Source organism: Canis lupus, chromosome 25 (genome assembly GCF_003254725.2).
Source record: "Canis lupus dingo isolate Sandy chromosome 25, ASM325472v2, whole genome shotgun sequence".
Lineage (NCBI taxonomy): Eukaryota > Metazoa > Chordata > Mammalia > Carnivora > Canidae > Canis > Canis lupus.
In genome coordinates this window covers 48352788-48368807 of record NC_064267.1, presented here as the reverse complement: position 1 = coordinate 48368807, position 16020 = coordinate 48352788, and the positions used below count along the sequence as shown (strand labels likewise).

Sequence of the window (16020 nt, the reverse complement as noted above, 5' to 3'; positions counted from 1 at the left end):
TAGGGATGGGCCATCATGTGGGGGCCAGCGGGGGTCCTTGGAGGAGTCCCGTGGGCTGGGGCAGGACGGGAGATGTGGAAGGAGTATGGGGAGGTCAGGTCGGCGGGGCGGGGGGACCGCTGGGAGGCAGGGGTGTGAGGGGCCTCGGCGGCGGCACCCCACCCTGTGCTGAGCCCGCCCTCCGTGGGGGAGGCCTGGTGGCGGGGTCTCAGGCACAGGCCCCCCGAGGCCGGCGCTGCCGACCCCCGGCCCCGGGGCCACCGCCCGGGCCTCTTCTCTATCCGAGCTCCCTCCAAGCCCTGGCAGGCCTTGGGGGGCGGGGGGGGGGGACACGGGCACCCAGCCCTGGGGGGCCGGCAGGGACAAGGCTCACCTGCGGCACAGCGTCTGCATTACGCTCTTGGCTCTCATTTTACGATAGTTTCACAATTAGGAAAAGCGCCGCAACACAACTACCGCAAGTGGGCGTGCGCCCTCGCCCGGCCTTCCCCACGCTCACGTTTGCCTCAACACAGAACCGCGACCCAATGGGGTGGCCTTCGGGCCAATACCCCGCGGACACACCCTGCTCAGACTTGATCAGGGTCCCCCCGACCCCCCTGCAGCACTAACCCGTGCAGAACCCGAGCAGGGCCCCCCCAGCAGGCGGGCTCCCATCGGGGCCTCTCCTGCTTCCCTTCCCCTGTTCCTCCCTTCTCACCTGGTTTTCCCCACGTCACAGCCCACAGGTGCCAGGGGGTGGAGACAGGGAGCCCCTGGGGGGTCGCGGGTGCTGGGCTCTGCTGCGGGGGCCCACCTGCTGGAGGAGGGGGAGGACCTCCCCGCTTCCCGGCCGGGCCCCTCCAGGAGCACCAAAACGCAGCGCCAGGGCCTGTCACTGGTTCTTGGGTCGTAGAAGGCCACCGAGTGTCCCCGGAAAGCGTGGTTTGTCCACAGCGGGAATTCGGTTGCTGTCCCCGCAGGAAGGGAAAGAGTTTGCAGAGAGCAAGAAGCTGCTGTTCATGGAGGCCTCCGCCAAGCTAAACCACCAGGTGACCGAGGTCTTCAGCGCTCTAGGTGAGCGGCGGGGCCCCTAGGAGGGCCGGGGTGGGGGACGTCATCCCTCGGGCTGCTTTGTGGGGTCGGGGGACCAGACTGGAGGTCTCCAGGGGCCCAGGGTGAGCACGATTGCCAGGGGCCCCAACTTCGTGGCTCTGGGTGAAGGGCAGCTCGGGGGTGGGGGGGTGTCCCTGGGCTGCTGGGCGGGGTCCTTCCCTCCCAGACCGCAGTCCTGACCCTCCACAGCCCGGGAACTGCTGCGGAGAGAAGAGGGGAAGCAGGGCCGGCCGCAGAGGGGGGAGGCTGTGCTGGCTCGGAGCAGGGTGCCCGTGGGGCCGGCCAGGTGCTGCGCCCAGTAGCAGGAGCCGGGCCGCCCGGGGCATGCAGAGGACACCCCCGGGGAGCCCCTGCCACCGTCCCCGGCTCCGAGAGGTCCTGGAAGCTGGCATCCCGGAGCGTCCCCACTCCCGAGGCCGGAGGGAATCACTCAGGAGCGGATCCGCGCCGAAGGCCGTCTAGGGGCGATGGAGGGAACGTCACCTTTTAGCGTTCGTCCGCCCTGCTCCTTGGCGCCCGGGGAAGCTGTACTTTCAAGGTCAAAATGACCCGGCAAAACTTTTCAAAGCAGGGCCACAATTTCTGCCCCGAGCCCACGGTGTACACTGGCCTCATTTAAAAAATAATAATAAATTAAAAAATGTATATATATATAATACCCAACAAGGAGCATTCCCCGTATAAAGATAAGAAAAAAAACCACACCTCCCTAGTTCCTATAAAGATGAAAGTCACAGAACCTCACACACACTGGAAACATAAGATAAACACCTGCACCTTTCAGGAATGTCCTTTGTCTCAACGGTTTGTGCGTAGCTCCTTATGTAGGAGACCTAGGTGACCCTGCGCCGGATGTTCCATCCCGGGAGCACGCTTTGCTTTGCGGAGCTGGAGTGTCCGGGGCAGCTGTCCCCACTCAGGCTCCAATAAATGTCTTTTTTTTTTCCTCTTTAACAATTTAGAAAAGGTCTGTTGGATTTATGTTGCCGGGTGGGGGGGTAGGGGGGTTGTCGGCCCCACGTCAGGGGACACTGGTGCCCGTGCCCGCCCCGCCTGGATGGTTGTGCCCTCAGCTGCCTGGGCACCGGGTGCGGAGGGGTGAGGCGGGCCAGAGGGGACGGGGAGTGCTGGGCAGGGCGCCGTCCGGGAGCTGGGGGAAGGGGGGCAGTGCCAGGAAGATCGCCGGCCGCCTCCGCTTCCCTCGGGGCAGCTGGGGCGGGGTTGGGGTGCCAGGGCCCTCCCTCCCCACCCCCTTCTCCGGGCTCTGAGTCCACCAGGTGATGCTCGTGCCTGGCGGGCCTGAGGGCGCAGACTTTTGGCCCGTGATGCAAGTTGTCCTGCTTACATGTCTGCAAACATCAAACTGCTTTCGATAACCTGCCCGTCGGGGACTCTGCAAAGTTGGGGTCTGCCCTGGCACATGTTCTAGGAGGGCTGGTGCTGAGGGAATAAGGAGGCGGGCCCGTGTGCAGGCTGTGGCCCAGGCGGCCCAGGACGTCTCTCCGGGGGTGACACGTCGTGCGTTCACCTCGTTCAGGTGACACAGCCTGCTTTACCATCAGGGCCCCGGTGGTCGTCCTGGGAGCTAAACCCTAGTGTCAGTGAGGGTGTTTCGAGGGTGGCTATATTTTTTTTTGGGGGGGGGGGGTTGGTGTTGGTTTCCATCCTTGCAAGGTCTGTGATAAGCCAAGTCTGAAATTTTAAATCCTAAGACATCGTGGTGTCCCTGGAAGGGGTGGCTTTGCTGTATCCACGGTAACGGTCAACAGCAGGACACACGTAGAGCGTCCTTTCACGTTGACTCTGAACTCCCGACATCCACAAAGGGTGCGCCCTCATTTCTGGGGGCTCCTGTGGACTTGGTCTCTGCTCTCGACCACCCCGCATGGGCCCATCATCCCAGCCTCAGGCCTGGGCCTTTGGTTGGGGCCCAGCGGATGGGGAGCCCTGGCAGTGGACTGACCGGGACACCGCCAGGCATTGGTGAGCTAGGTGAGGTGGCCTCAGCGTGGCTGTGTCCCGCCAGAGGTCAAGGCTCCCCACAAGGCTTCCTACAAGGTGGGCCCCTGGGTCCCTCCTCATCTATAGGGCCAGCCTCACAGGATCCTCACTGGAGGGAGCTGGGCCCGGGCAGACCCAGCGTCTGTTCTGGGGACGGGGGACGGGAGGGCGGGGGTGGGGGATGGCAGCCCAGGATCCAGGCCCCTCCCCGATGCATATTCTCAAGGAGCTTCTCCTGTGTCTTTCTGGACAAACGCAGATTTCCCAAGGCTTCTCTTGTCATGATCTTCAAGAAAAGCTAAAGGACAAACACAGATATAAAAGCATCTGAGAGGGCCTGCGACCCAGACTTCCACTCACACACTGTGTTTTCTTAAACAATGTCATTGGTGGCAGTTTCTGACTGTAGTCAAGTTGCACGGTTTTTCATATGATTATTCCCAAGTTGATGAGGTACGTGGGGTGAGTCCCTGTGCCCAGCTGTGTCCTCGTGCTCACGCTCTCCCCGGGCCTCCCCCCTGCAGCAGGGCTGGGGACCCCCTGCGCCCACCTGGTGGGACCCACCTGGGCCTCAGCGGGACCTGAGGTCGCCCCCGGCCTCTAGATGGCGCTCCAGCATCGCTCAGGGCAACCCCGCTCAAGGGCACAGGGTCACTGAACCAGCTCTGCTAAAGGCCAGACTTTGAGATTTCCAAGGAGCTGATTGATGCAACAGGAGGTGGGCAGATAAGGAAGTTGTGTGTAGGATGCCCACGTATCTATGCCTATCCCCCTCCGTTTTGTCAAGCTGGTATCACTGCGCTAGAATTTATTATTAAAGCATATCCTCGGGACGCCGGGGTGGCTCAGCGGTTGAGCACCTGCCTTGGGCCCAGGGCGTGACCCCGGGGTCCTGGGATCGAGTCCCACATCAGGCTCCCTGCGTGGAGCCTGCTGCTCCCTCTGCCTGTGTCTCTGCCCCCCTCTCTCTCTGTCGTGCATGAATAAATAAATAATCTTAAAAAAATGAAGCATATCCTTGGGTGGATTTCCACCGGGCATCCTTCCATGGTGCCCCTAGACCGGATGGGGCGCCTTGTGCTCCTGGAGCTCACGTTCCCCATCGCCCAGCTGTGATTCTCCTCTCCCTCTCCTCGCCCTACTCTGCAGGTGGCTCAACCCTGTGTTGGAATCACCTGGGAGCCTCTGCCACAGCCCTCCTTGTGCACCACAGGCTTTGCTCAGATCCGTCTGCAGGGGGCTCCTGGGGGGCTCAGTCCGTTAAGCATCTGCCTTTGGCTCAGGTCATGATCCTGGGGTCCTGGAATTGAGCCCCACATTTGGCTCTCTGTTCAGCAGGAAGCCTGCTTCTCCCTCCCTCTCTCTGTCAAATCAATCGATCAATCAATTCTTAAAAATAAATAAATAAACGGTCTGTGGTGCAGCTGGGCCCTGGGACCCGGGCATTTGGAGCCCTCCCAGGTGAACCTAATATGCTGGCAAGGTGGAGAACCGCCCGGAGGGCAGAGGTTCTAGCCTTCCTTCTCTGGGGTGCTCGGTGCCTGGTGCAACATCTGACACACGCCAGGTGCTCAACAAACGTGTGTCCAAACAAGAGGATGGAAACAATTTCTTCCGCTGAGACGTAAAGGGAAGGCAGGCTTTCCAAAGCCAGACAGGTGTGTATGGAAGGGTCTGTGTGGCAGGCTTTGGAGAGAGCCCACCTCACCTCTGCTCTGTCCGGACCCATGTGATGGGGCGTGGGGTGGGGGGCAGTGGGCGGAGAGCACGCGTAGAGATGCACCCAGGGGGCCGGTGGCATTTCCCGGAGAAGACTCCTCAGGAATACCACTTGCAGGTGTGCAATGGCCTCGGGTCCCGCGGGAGGCCAACCTGGGTGCCCCGTGTGCTGCCCGTGGCCTGGGAAGCTGCTGCAGCCCTGCTCAGCCCGAGTTTGGAGCTGCATCCTCTCTGGAGCTGGGTGTGTGTGTGCGTGTGCACATGTGCATAGGCGTGTACAGGATGGTGGCAGGAGGCTCCAGCTTTGGTAGGTGCCCCTAAGAGGAGGCCTGCTGACCTGCCTGGGACCGTACCCTTTCCTCATCTTCTGTTGCTGTGGCAGGTGTCTCTCCAGCCCCCCTGGAAGAGGCCCCTTTGCACTGCCAGGAAGGAAACCACGAGGCCCTAACGGAGCCGCTGATGCTAAGGCGTCAGTCAAGCAAGATTTAGTACTTAACCCAACTGCAGTTTCAAATCCCCCTGGAATGAGACCTTTAACCTGTCAAGCTGGAATGTCCCGGAGGCAATCCTCTGAAAGACACCTTCCCCCTTAGGAAGGCAAGTGATGCCCATAAATTTCTTAAAAAATAAAAAAGCCTTCTTTCTGCCTTTTTTTTTTCTTTTTCTTCTTCTCTCTGCCTTTAAAAACCTTTCCTTTTCTGCTCCTGGGCGGAGCACCTCTCTACCGGCTAGAGCGAATGCTGCCCGATTCCTGAGTCACTTCATAAAGCCAATTAGATTTTCAAATGTTTGAATTTTGCTTTTTAACAGCCCAGAGGGCCTGACTCAGGGGCCCATCCTTCTGCTTTTAAAAATTTATTTCCAGGGCACCAGGGAGGCTCAGTGGGACTCTGGATCTCAGCTCGGGTCTTGGTCTCAGGGTCGTGAGGTCGGGCCCCGTGTTGGGCTCCACACTGGGTGTGCAGCTGACTGAAAAAATGTGTATTCTCTTCTTGGGGCTCCCACTGACCAAATTGAGGACAATTTGAGCACCGAAAATTATTGGTAAGGTGTTGAACAAAAAGAAAGAGGGAGAGAAATACCTCCTTTAGAAGAATCCAAATAATCAATGGGGAAGGAACTGGAAAATCTCCTTTGTTCGACCCACCAACCCACCGGAGGGGTCATCCGTTCCCAGCAGGGATGTTCAGGGGGTGGTTGGATCACTGGCTCGGGGCTCGGGGTAAACCAGCTGCCGCCTCAAGCATACAGTGAGGGGAGGGTCAGACCTGCATCTCTCCAAGTGGGGCTGGGACCATCCATCAGATGTGGTGCAACAGAAGGGACACAGGGTTCTGCTGTCCCCAGTGAGGAACTGAATCCGGCTGAGGCCCTGGATCTCGCTCTCAGACCACAGGAAATGCAGGGAGAGAAGAATGAGGAACAAGAAGAAGGTAACAGCCCTCCAGGGATGGATCAACACATCACACACCGGATCATAATACAGGATAATGTGTCTGGGTTCTTGTAAAAGTCAATATCATGACGAAAGAAGAGGATCAGGGACTAATGAGCAGTACTAACTGCAACAGTGAATTTAGATTGAAGCCTGGTTTCAGACAGAAAAAAGAGAAAGAAAGAAAGAAAAGAAAGAAAGAAAGAAAGAAAGAAGAAGAAAGAAGAAAAGAAGAAAGAGAAGAAAGATAAGAAAGAAAGAAGAGAAAGAAAGAAAGAAAGAAAGAAATAAAGAAAGAAAGAAGAAAGAAAGAGCAAGAAAGAAAAGAGAAGAAAGAGGAAAAAGAAGAAAAGAAAAGAAAGGAAAGAAGAAAAAGAAAAAAAGAAAGAAAGAAAGAAAAAAAGAAAAAAAAAGAAAGAAAGGAGAAAGAAAAATAGAAAAAAGAAAGGAAGAAAGGAAGGGAGGAAAGAAAAAGAAAGAAAGAAAGAAAGGAAGGAAGGAAGGAAGAAAGAAGAAAGAAAGGGAGGAAGGAAGGAAAGAAAAGAAAGAAAGAAAAAAGAAAGACAGGCAAGACTTTCTGTCCATACTTGGGGATTTTTGAATACAGACTGGAAACCACATGATATTATGGAATTACTCGAAAGAAAATGTCTCAGGCACAGTGATTTTTTTTTTTTTTGATTTTGTGGTTATGTAGGACACTGTCCTTATTTTGAGGAGAAACACATGGAAATACTTAGGAGAAATGTCGTGATGTCTACAACTTACTTCCAAATGAGAGAGGGAGAGAGAAAACATGGTAATGATTGTTGAGTCTAAGCGGAGGGTACGTGGATGCTCATTAGGTTACTTTTCGAACTGTCTTGTGTGCTCGGAAACTTTCGTAATTAAGTTGTAGGAACCGTGAAACCGCCCACCCCGGCACAGAAGACGTGGCAGTGTCCTGGGGCCGCCGGCCCGGGGTGCCGCGCTCCGGAGCCCGTCCTCACACCCCTGCGTTGCCCTGTCTGAGCCCCACCCCGGGTTGCGAACACTTAAAAAAAAAAATGCAATTCAGTGGTGTTAGCACATTTACAGCACTCCGCGACCTTGGAACCTGAGTCCGGTTCCAGGACGTTGTCGTCCCTGGCGAGGAAAGCCCCGCCGTGAGGCAGTTACCCCGGCAACCAGATCTACTCTCCGCCTCTGTCTCTGTCGCGCACATTCGTGGAGATCCGGTCACGCGGCGTGTGGGCTTCTGCGTCTGGCTTCTCCGGTTCAGCATCACGCTCTCAGGGACCCAAGCTGTAGCATTCGGCCCAACTGGGTCCTTTATTTTTTATGGCTGAACAATAATCTGCGGTGTGGCCGGACCACATCTTATCCGTTCTTATCTGTTTGTTGGTGGGTATTTGGGTTGTTTCTACCTTTTTTTTTTTTTTTTTTTTGCCTACTGTGAACTGTGCCGCTGTGAACATTTCCGTGTAAATATTTGTTGGCAACACCTGTTCTTTGTTCTTTCAGGTCCACACCCGGGGGTGCTACGGGCCATATGGCGACTTCTCCGACTTTCTGAGAAAGTGCCAGACGGCTTTCCTGGCTACCCACACTTCCAGGCCTGGTCCAGCAGCTGGAGCCCCCCTGACCCCTCCCAGTCCCTCACTCACTCCACCCTGGGCAGGTGCCACATAGCAGGGGCTCTTCCCTGGGAGGGGCTGACCTCTGCCCTCCTTGAGGCCCCCTGTGGCTGGGGAGTGAGGCAGCTCTGCGTCCTCTCCAGGTCTGGTGAGCCACAGGCCCCATCTTCCCTGAACTAGAGCAGGGACATCTGGGGTCTGGGGTCCCGCAGGCCTGCTCTGAGGCCTCCTGGGTGTCGACTGTGCCCTGTGGTCAGCGGGGGCTCCCGAGACCTTGTAGGCAGGGTGCAGGCAGAGGCCCACGAGCTTTGGGTTTGGAAGTAAACGGACGGGCCCGTCCCCACCACCCTCCTTCCTGCACGCTGGGCTGGAGCCGGCCTTGGGAAGGCGTTTACACGGGACGCCCACCGTGTTGGCTGCAAGCAGGTGCTGTGCCTGCCTGCCCCCTGGAATGAGGCAGGTGTTACTGTCCTGGGGTGTTCAGGTGTGGAAACTGAGTCTCAGAGTCAGGAGCTGGGCTCAGCTGCCCTGTGAGTGGTGATGTGGCCCTGGCACCAAAGCAACCTACATCGGAGGCAGGACATGGGACATCTTGGCGGGAATTGAGACAGGTGGTAAAGGGACACATTGTGGTTCATTTAGGTTCAAGTCTCCTGCTGTTGATTAGAAACAAGCAGCTCAGGACGCCTGGGTGGCTCAGCAGTTAAGCTTGTGCCTTCAGCTCAGGTTGTGACCCCAGAGTCCTGGGATGGAGTCCCACATAGGACTCCCCGCAGGGAGCCTGCTTCTCCCTCTGCCTGTGTCTCTGACTCTCTCTGTCATGAATAAATAAATAAAATCTTTCAAAAAAAAAAAAAAAAAAAACAAGCAGCTCACACTTCTCTTCCTCCTCTGAGTGCCAGCAAGGGAGGTAAAAGGAAGGGACGGGGCTCAGGGAGGGCCAGGCCAGGCCGAGGGGCTGTGCCAACCGTCCTCCTGCCCAGGTGGTGCAGTGTGCAGCCTGGGCAGCCCCTCGGGGCAGCCGAGGTGGAGGGCACGCGTGCGATGGGCTGCAGGTGAGCCCGGAAGGGCCCAGCTCCCCTACTCAGTGCCGGGTGCCCTCAGGCAAGTCATGGAGCCTCTGGGCTGCTGGGCTGAGTGTCCTTCTAGGCTAACGTCCCAGGAGGGAGAACAGCTCCCCTTTGCCACCACAAAGACACACCTATACAAGACCAGCTGCTTTTATTAGGACTGAAGGGGATGTAGCCGGTGGAGGGGCGCGGCTGGGGGGGGCTCCTGAGGTTATTCCTCTGCGTGCGGGGCCGTCACCCGCCCTGAGAGGGCTCAGCGCGTCCTTGCAGGGGGAGGCAGGGGGGCTGGCGCCAGAAGCTCGGCTTCATCGCATCCCCCAGGGCTGCTCTCCTGCGGCCAAAGCGGCCCACGGGCCTGATTCCGCGGCCCGTGTACCAGGCAGGATCGATGTCAGGGGCTGGAAGGGAAGGGCCAGAGCAGGGTGCGGGGGTGGGTGGTGTGTCCCCCGGCCTGGGTGCACAGGGCCCAGTGCTCCCCACGGGGGCTCTCGGCTCCGTGCTGCCCACTGGCCCGGGCCCTGCCTGGGACCCACCTGCAGACCAGGGACACCCAGGGGGCGTGGCGAGGTCAGTGCTGGGGAGTGGGTGGCTTTGGGAAATGGGAATTCAAACTCACCAGCAATCTCTTCCTCCCCCCACCCAGCGCCCCCCGCCCCAAGTTCTCATGCCAGGGCTGGGAAAAGGCAGCTCTGGCCCCGGCCACCCCGGGGGGCAGGAAGTGACCCTCTCAACTGTGTGCTATGCAGGGGCGGGGGCACCAGGGAGCAGGGCCACTCCGGGGAAAGGCCACCCCCTCTTAGAGCTGAGCCACCTAGCAAGGCCATTCCCCCCCACCTGGTTAGGAGGTGACCGGGTCCCCGCCGGGGTCCCTGGGGGTGGAGGGGTGGGGGGTGAGGGAGGCGGGCACTCACTGCGGATCTCCATGGAATGCCGGTGGCCTTGGCCGGCGGCCCCCTGCAGGGTGAGGCCCAGCAGCAGCAGGCACAAGAGGCAGGCGTGCAAAGCCTTCATCCCCGGGCTCGGGCTCCTGGCTCAGGCCCGGCTGGAGGGTGGGATCCGCACGGGAGGGCACGCCTGGGGCAGAAGGCAGGAGCCGTGTTCCACACACGAAAGCGGCAGCCTCAGCTGACGAGAGCACGGTGTGTGTGACAGGGTGTGCATAGTGTGCACACATGGACGAGACGGAGTGTGCGTGCCGGCCGGTGTACACGAGGGCGTGTGCACATGTGGAGTGCATGCGTGTGCAGCCAGGCTGCAGCGTGTGCGCCTCCGATCCGAGCGGGACCGGGCCTGGGCACGTATCTGGCAGGCAAACCTGGCTCCTTGCAAAGTCCCCCCAACACCCCCGGGAGCTTCGTTCCCTCCTCTGACAGTGAGTGTTACCTGAGGCGATCCTGAGTGTGTCCGCCTCCGAGGGGCTCACACGTGTCTGCACCGACCCTCCCGTCAGAAGGATCCCGGGAGGGTGTAAGCCGTGGGTGCCGAGAGGTGGGCTGTGTGGGAACTGCCTCGGTCGGTCTGTCTGTCTGGAGGGGGGTGTGGGTGTGCCGTGCAGCTGGGCAGGCGGCCAGAGGTGGGCAGGTCGTGGGGAGCTGGGCCCAGGGGGCCCGGGGTCGCCGTGGAGGGTGGGGGCCGGCTGCCTACCTCGGACCCGGCCGGGGCTCACGGCTGGGGTGCAGGCTTCTTTCCCTGGCTCGGCCCAGCCCCCGAAGCCTGTTCACCCCGCCCCACAGGGCAGGCGATGTGGGGGGGTCTTCGCTCCGTCCTCGCCCAGAGCCCCCCCCTCCCCGTCATGACCCCTGATGCAATACATCTCCAGCAGGTGGGACCTGCTCCCAGGCCGCGGGACCCCCACGTGGCGCGTGGCAGGCCGAGAGGGCCGTGGGCAGCAGAGGCACCGGAGAGTCCTCTCACCCGGCCCGAGGACAGGTGCTGACCTGCCTCGCAGCGTCCTCAGCAGGCCCGGCTCTCCTCCCACCCGCACCTGCACCCTTGGCGGGTGCCTGGGAGCCCCGTGGGTTTGAGGGAGGACCCCCTCTGCCGGCCTTGCCTTTGCAGCCTGTCCGAGGCCCCCGGAAAGTGCCCTCGGTCTGAGGGATTTAAGATGCCCAGCTCTCTCCACTTTAGAGACCCGCTGGGGCATCACACACCGGGTGGGGCGGGGACCCCCAAACTGGAGGAAGTTGGAGGTGCCACGGTGGAAGCAGAGTAACAGGGAGACCCATCCAGACCGGCCGGGCGGTTTCCTGTCCCTCCGGGCGGGACCCGCACCAGGTGGTCGGTGGTAGGAGAGGTCAGCCCCCGGCTCCTGGTCCCCAGCCACCTGCTTCCCTGCCAGGTGGCGATTTTTGCTTCCAGGACCCTCGGCTTCCCGGTCTGCATTCCCGGAGGAGTTGCATGGGACACCTCTGCCTTTTGTCACCACTGCAGCCAACACACCCGAGCAGGGGGGGCTCTGGGCAGTCGGGTGCCCCTCTGCCCCACCAGTCCCTGGCCGCAGGGAGGGCCCGCCCAGCCCCACAGAGAGGAGAGTGACGGGGAAGGAGGAGAGCGAAGCAGCGCGACAGCTACTCACCACGGGTCCCCACGAGGGTGGCGCGAGCGGGCTGCGGCGCAGCGGCGACCCCGGCAGAGCCAGCTCGCCACCACCTTTTATAACCCGAGGAGGAGGAAGCAGCCCACCCCCCAGACGCGCCCCTCTCCGCGTCCCCCTCCCTCCCGGGGCGGCATCAGGACAGAGCCTCTGCGTTCTTTCTTCTATTTTTTTAAAAACTCATCAGCGACGCAATTTGTCCCTTCCTGGGTTCTATAATCTCATTTGGGTCGAGTGGTTTTAAAACACATTAGCCTCCCTTCTTCGCGCCGGCCCTGGGGCTGCCGGCAAGGTCTGTGCCACCGCGGGAGCCGCTCCGGAGACGCTGCCAACGCAGCGAGGCGCCCGGGGAGCCGCCCGGGCCTGGCACCGCGCCCCGCCCTCCGCCCCCGGGGTCACCTGCGGGCTCTCAGGGCCGCACCTCCTCCGTCCTGTTTCTCTGTGACGTACAAGATGCTTCCCCCCTAGGCCGTCCACAGTCTTCATGGTCAATGTGTAGAACGAGCAGGTCTGTTATTGCTATAAAACAAATACATTGATTTTGTATTATAAAATCATAAGTTTTTAATTATAAAAGCAATTTATATACATTTGGGAAGAGTTTAGCGCATCGGGACAATTAAGGGAAAAAAAGCACGAGTAATGTTGAGGAAGGCAGTCACCCGGCGCGTGCGGTGTATTTCCTCCTAGTGGGATACCTCGCCACACGCGTTCTGGGTACACTCACTGGACGCCCACACGTTTTTTTGGGTACATTTGCTGGGCATCCACATATTTTTTGGGCACACTTGCTGGGTGTGCACCCATTTTCAGGGTACATTCACCGGACATCCGCGTTTTGAATCTCACCGCTTTCATTCAACAATCACGTCCTCGAGTTAAAAAAAATCTGTGTATTTATGCTGTTAGCTGCAGAGCACCGTCGAGCCGGGACTTAAGACCCCACCCCAGGCGTATTCTGATGGCCGCAGAGGGTGAGAGGGCCAGGAGGGTGCGAGCAGTCTTAAGGTGCTGGTCCTGGGGGAGACCAGCTGGTGGCTCCCCTCGGATGCGTGTGGGGGGACAACAGGCCACTTCATGCCTCTGTCTGAGGACGTCCAGCGAAAGCTTCAGGGCTGCACCTGGCCCTTCAGGGGATTGGTCCCACGCACATCCCTCTTGCCCCGCCCCGCAGCTGCCCATTGTGGCGCTGAAGCTTCCGTGGGCTCCCCGGGTGGTTGGGAGCCCGGGGGCACTGGTGAGGGGGGCGGCGTGAGGAGCCCGGGGGTGGAGGGCAGGTGCAGGGCTCCCACCCTGGGCTGCGGGGTGAGGGCACTGGGGCTGGATTCTGCTGGAATTCCCGGGTTAGCAGTGGTCCTGGTGAAGAGGAGTGATGATGATGGAGGGTGCTCTCGTGGGGTGTGGCCTTGTCTGGGGGTGGGGTCCCCAGAGATGTGAGCACCTGGAGCAAGAGCAACTGAGATCACGGGAGCCGTGGGCAGCTTCCTGGGCACCACTGTGGGAGCGTGTGTGCATGGGCTCGCGTGTGCATATGTGTACGTGTGCGTGTGTGCACGTGCACCATGTATGTATGCATGCACGTGTGTGCACATGCCTACGTGTGCATGTACGCATGTGCATGTGTGCCTGCCTGTGCATGCACCTGTACATGCGCGCGCGTGTGTGTGTGTGTGTGTGTGTGTGTGTACAGTGCCTGCACGTGCATGTGTGTGTGTGGGGGATAGTGAATCCTCCCCTTTTAGCTAAGTAGCTTTGTCACAGCGTGGCATTGGTGCCGGGCCACTGTGGGGCCCCGGGCACGTGATGGCTGGCTGCTGGGGTGGGAGGTGGCACGGGCATCGCGGCCTCGCTCCCATCCGCCCTCCCATCCTTGGCCGCCCTGCACACGAGAGCTCAAACCCCTGCACTGTCCTGCCCCCTGCCCACAGCACACTGTGGTCTGTCAGGGCTTGGCACCCCTCCTCAGCCTCGAGGGCCAGAGTCTCTGTGGCAGCCACAGGTGACCGGAACGTGAATGTTTGCGGCGGACTTTCACAAAACCAGGCCGCGGGCTGGGTTGGGCCCCCCGGGTGGCTGGCAGGCAGTCGACTCCTTACAGGTGTAGGCGGAAGGTGCGCCCTAGAGGGAGGCCCTCCGACCCTGGTGCAGAGACCGTAGTCTGGTTTCTGAGGCCCAAACCTAGGCGGTCGCTGTGACCCATGTGTGGGATCACATGACCTGCTCCCCCTGCTAACCGAGCTGGGGGGCTCCTCGTGCAGATCTGGCCGGTCCCCGTCCCCCTGGGATGGCCAGCACCTGGGACGCACCCGGCCCTGCACGCTTGTCTCCTTGTGTCTGGAGCCGTGAGCCACGACCACGGCAGGGGAACACTCAGGACCGGGCCAGGAGAGGCCGCTGGGCCACCTGCCGTGAAGTCCAGTGAGTGGTTCACGGTCACAAGGGATGCCTCCAAGAGGTCACAGGGGCATAACCGCCCCTGAGCACCGGCCACCCCCGGGCTGGGCCTTGGGTTCCCACCATCCTGAAGGAGAGCACCCCGGGTCTCATTCCCTCTCCATCTCACTTGCGCCCATTTGAGTGGCTTCTGCTCCTTGCTATTAGGGGAGCCCCACATCGAAGGACCTCGGGAGGAGCTCTCCCCTCCTCGTTCTTCATGTTAGCACGAGGAAGAGGATCCCACTTTTTGGAAGGAGCTTGATGGTTTTGAGATCTTTGAACTTTTACCCTCAACACGGTGGATTCCCGGGCATACCCGGCAGGTAGCACGATGACGGGCGGCTGTTCCGGGGCTTGACCTTTGGACTGCAATGGTGCAACGGGCTGAGCGGTGTCCCTCCACGATTCGTGTCAGCCAGAAACCTCAGAATGTGACCTTATGGGGAAAAAGGGTCTTTGCAGATGCAACCACATGAAGTTGAGGTCATGCTGGGTGAGGTGGGCCCTGAATCCAGTCATTGGTGTCCAAGAGAGGACAGACACACAGAGACACAGCAGGACAAGGTGCTGTGAAGACGGAGTCAGAGATGGGGGAGTGATGTGGGCACATGCCAAGGACAGGCGACCGACACCAGGAGCTTGGCTTGAGGATGACACGGCGTCTCCCTCAGAGCTTCTGGAAGGAAGGGGCCACCAGTGTCCTAGCTGCAGAGTGGCCGTGGCGAATGGGGCCACTGGTCAACAGCAAAGCAGCTTCTGACAGAGAAGGCTTCTGAACATCCAATTATTTTTTTTAAGATTTTATTTATTTATTTGACAGAGAGAGAGAGAGAATGAGCAGAAGCAGCAGGGAGGGACAGAGGGGGATGCAGACTCCCCGCTGAGCAGGGAGCCCAATGTGGGGCTCAATTCCAGGTCCCCTGAGCTGAAGGCAGATGCTTAAGCAACGGAGCCACCCAGGTACTCCCCAAATTCTTTTCTAAAAATATTTTAAATTTAAAATCGATTTAATTAACAAAGGTGCATTATTATTTTCAGAGGTAAAATCTAGTGATTCATCAGTCGTGTACAATACCCAGTGCTCATCCCATCACGTGCCCTCCTTCCTGCCCACCCCCCAGTTACCCCATCGCCCTCCCTGCCTCCCCTCCAGCAACCCTATTTGTTCCCTAGAGTTAAGAGGCTCTTATGGTTTGTCTCCTTCTCTCTGCTTCTGTCTTATTTTATATTTCCTTCCCTTCCCCTGTGTTCATGTGTTTTGTTTCTTAAATTCCACATAGGAGTGAGATCATAAATTGTCTTTCTCTGACTGACTCATTTCACTTAGCATAATACCCTCCGTTTCCATCTGTGGCATTGCAAATGGCAAGGTTTTATTTTTCTGATGGCTGAGTAATATCCCATTGTGGGGATATAGACCACATCTTCCTTGTCCAGTCATCTGTCGATGGACATCTGGGCTCTTTCCATCTGGGTGCAGGTGCCCCTTCTCATCACCTCATTTGTATCTTTGGGGGTAAATAGCCAGTAGCAGAATTGCTGGATCGCAGGGTGGCTCTATTTTTAACTTTTTGAGGACCCTCCATCCTGTTTTCCGGAGGGGCTACACCAGTTTGCATCCCCACCAACAATGTAAGAAGGTTGCCCTTTCTCCGCATCCTCGCCAACACCTGTTGCGTCATGAGTGGTTAATTTTAGCCACTCTGACAGCCGTGAGGTGGTATCTCGTTGTGCTTGGATTTGTATCTCCCTGATGCCGAGTGGTGATGTGGAGCATTTTTTCATGTGTCTGTTGGCCATGTGTAGGTCTTCTTTGGAAGATCTTCTTCAAAGAAGACCTATACATGTAGGTTGGAAGAAGAAGATCTTCCAACGAAGAAAAAGACCTTCCAAAGAAGACCTACACATGTAGGTCCAAAAGTTTGGTCTTTTGGAGAAACGTCTCTTCATGTTTCTGCCCACTGAAAATCCAAATTCTTGAGAACATGTTAAAGGACTCATCTTTAAGTTAGAAAGTATGTGTCATGTGGGAAATGAAGTTCCTGGGAGCAGGGA

General features: G+C 58.6%; 2 protein-coding genes across 8 annotated transcripts in view; one reads left to right on the top strand and one right to left on the bottom strand.

Annotated features, from left to right (window-relative positions):
• RAB17 (RAB17, member RAS oncogene family) overlaps window positions 1-8730 on the top strand; it is a 39524-nt gene extending 30794 nt beyond the window's left edge. For 5 of the 7 annotated variants that reach the window (XM_025463572.3, XM_025463570.3, XM_025463569.3 and 2 more), the window contains 2 exons: window positions 963-1056; window positions 7754-8730. In XM_025463572.3, the coding sequence (XP_025319357.3) occupies window positions 963-1056; window positions 7754-8046 (387 nt within the window). In that variant the 3' untranslated portion in view covers window positions 8047-8730. Of the gene's footprint in view, window positions 1-962; window positions 1057-1284; window positions 2062-7753 lie in introns of those variants that run through there. The other 2 variants (XM_049101038.1, XM_035721340.2) reach the window with 1 other exon arrangement.
• A 440-nt stretch (window positions 8731-9170) lies between these two features.
• PRLH (prolactin releasing hormone) lies at window positions 9171-9947 on the bottom strand. The gene is made up of 2 exons (XM_025463824.2): window positions 9848-9947; window positions 9171-9334 (listed from the first exon to the last, which is right to left on the bottom strand). The coding sequence occupies exons 1-2, from the start codon at window positions 9945-9947 to the stop codon at window positions 9171-9173; spliced, it is 264 nt and encodes an 87-aa protein (XP_025319609.1).
• Between the last annotated feature and the right edge of the window lie 6073 nt (window positions 9948-16020).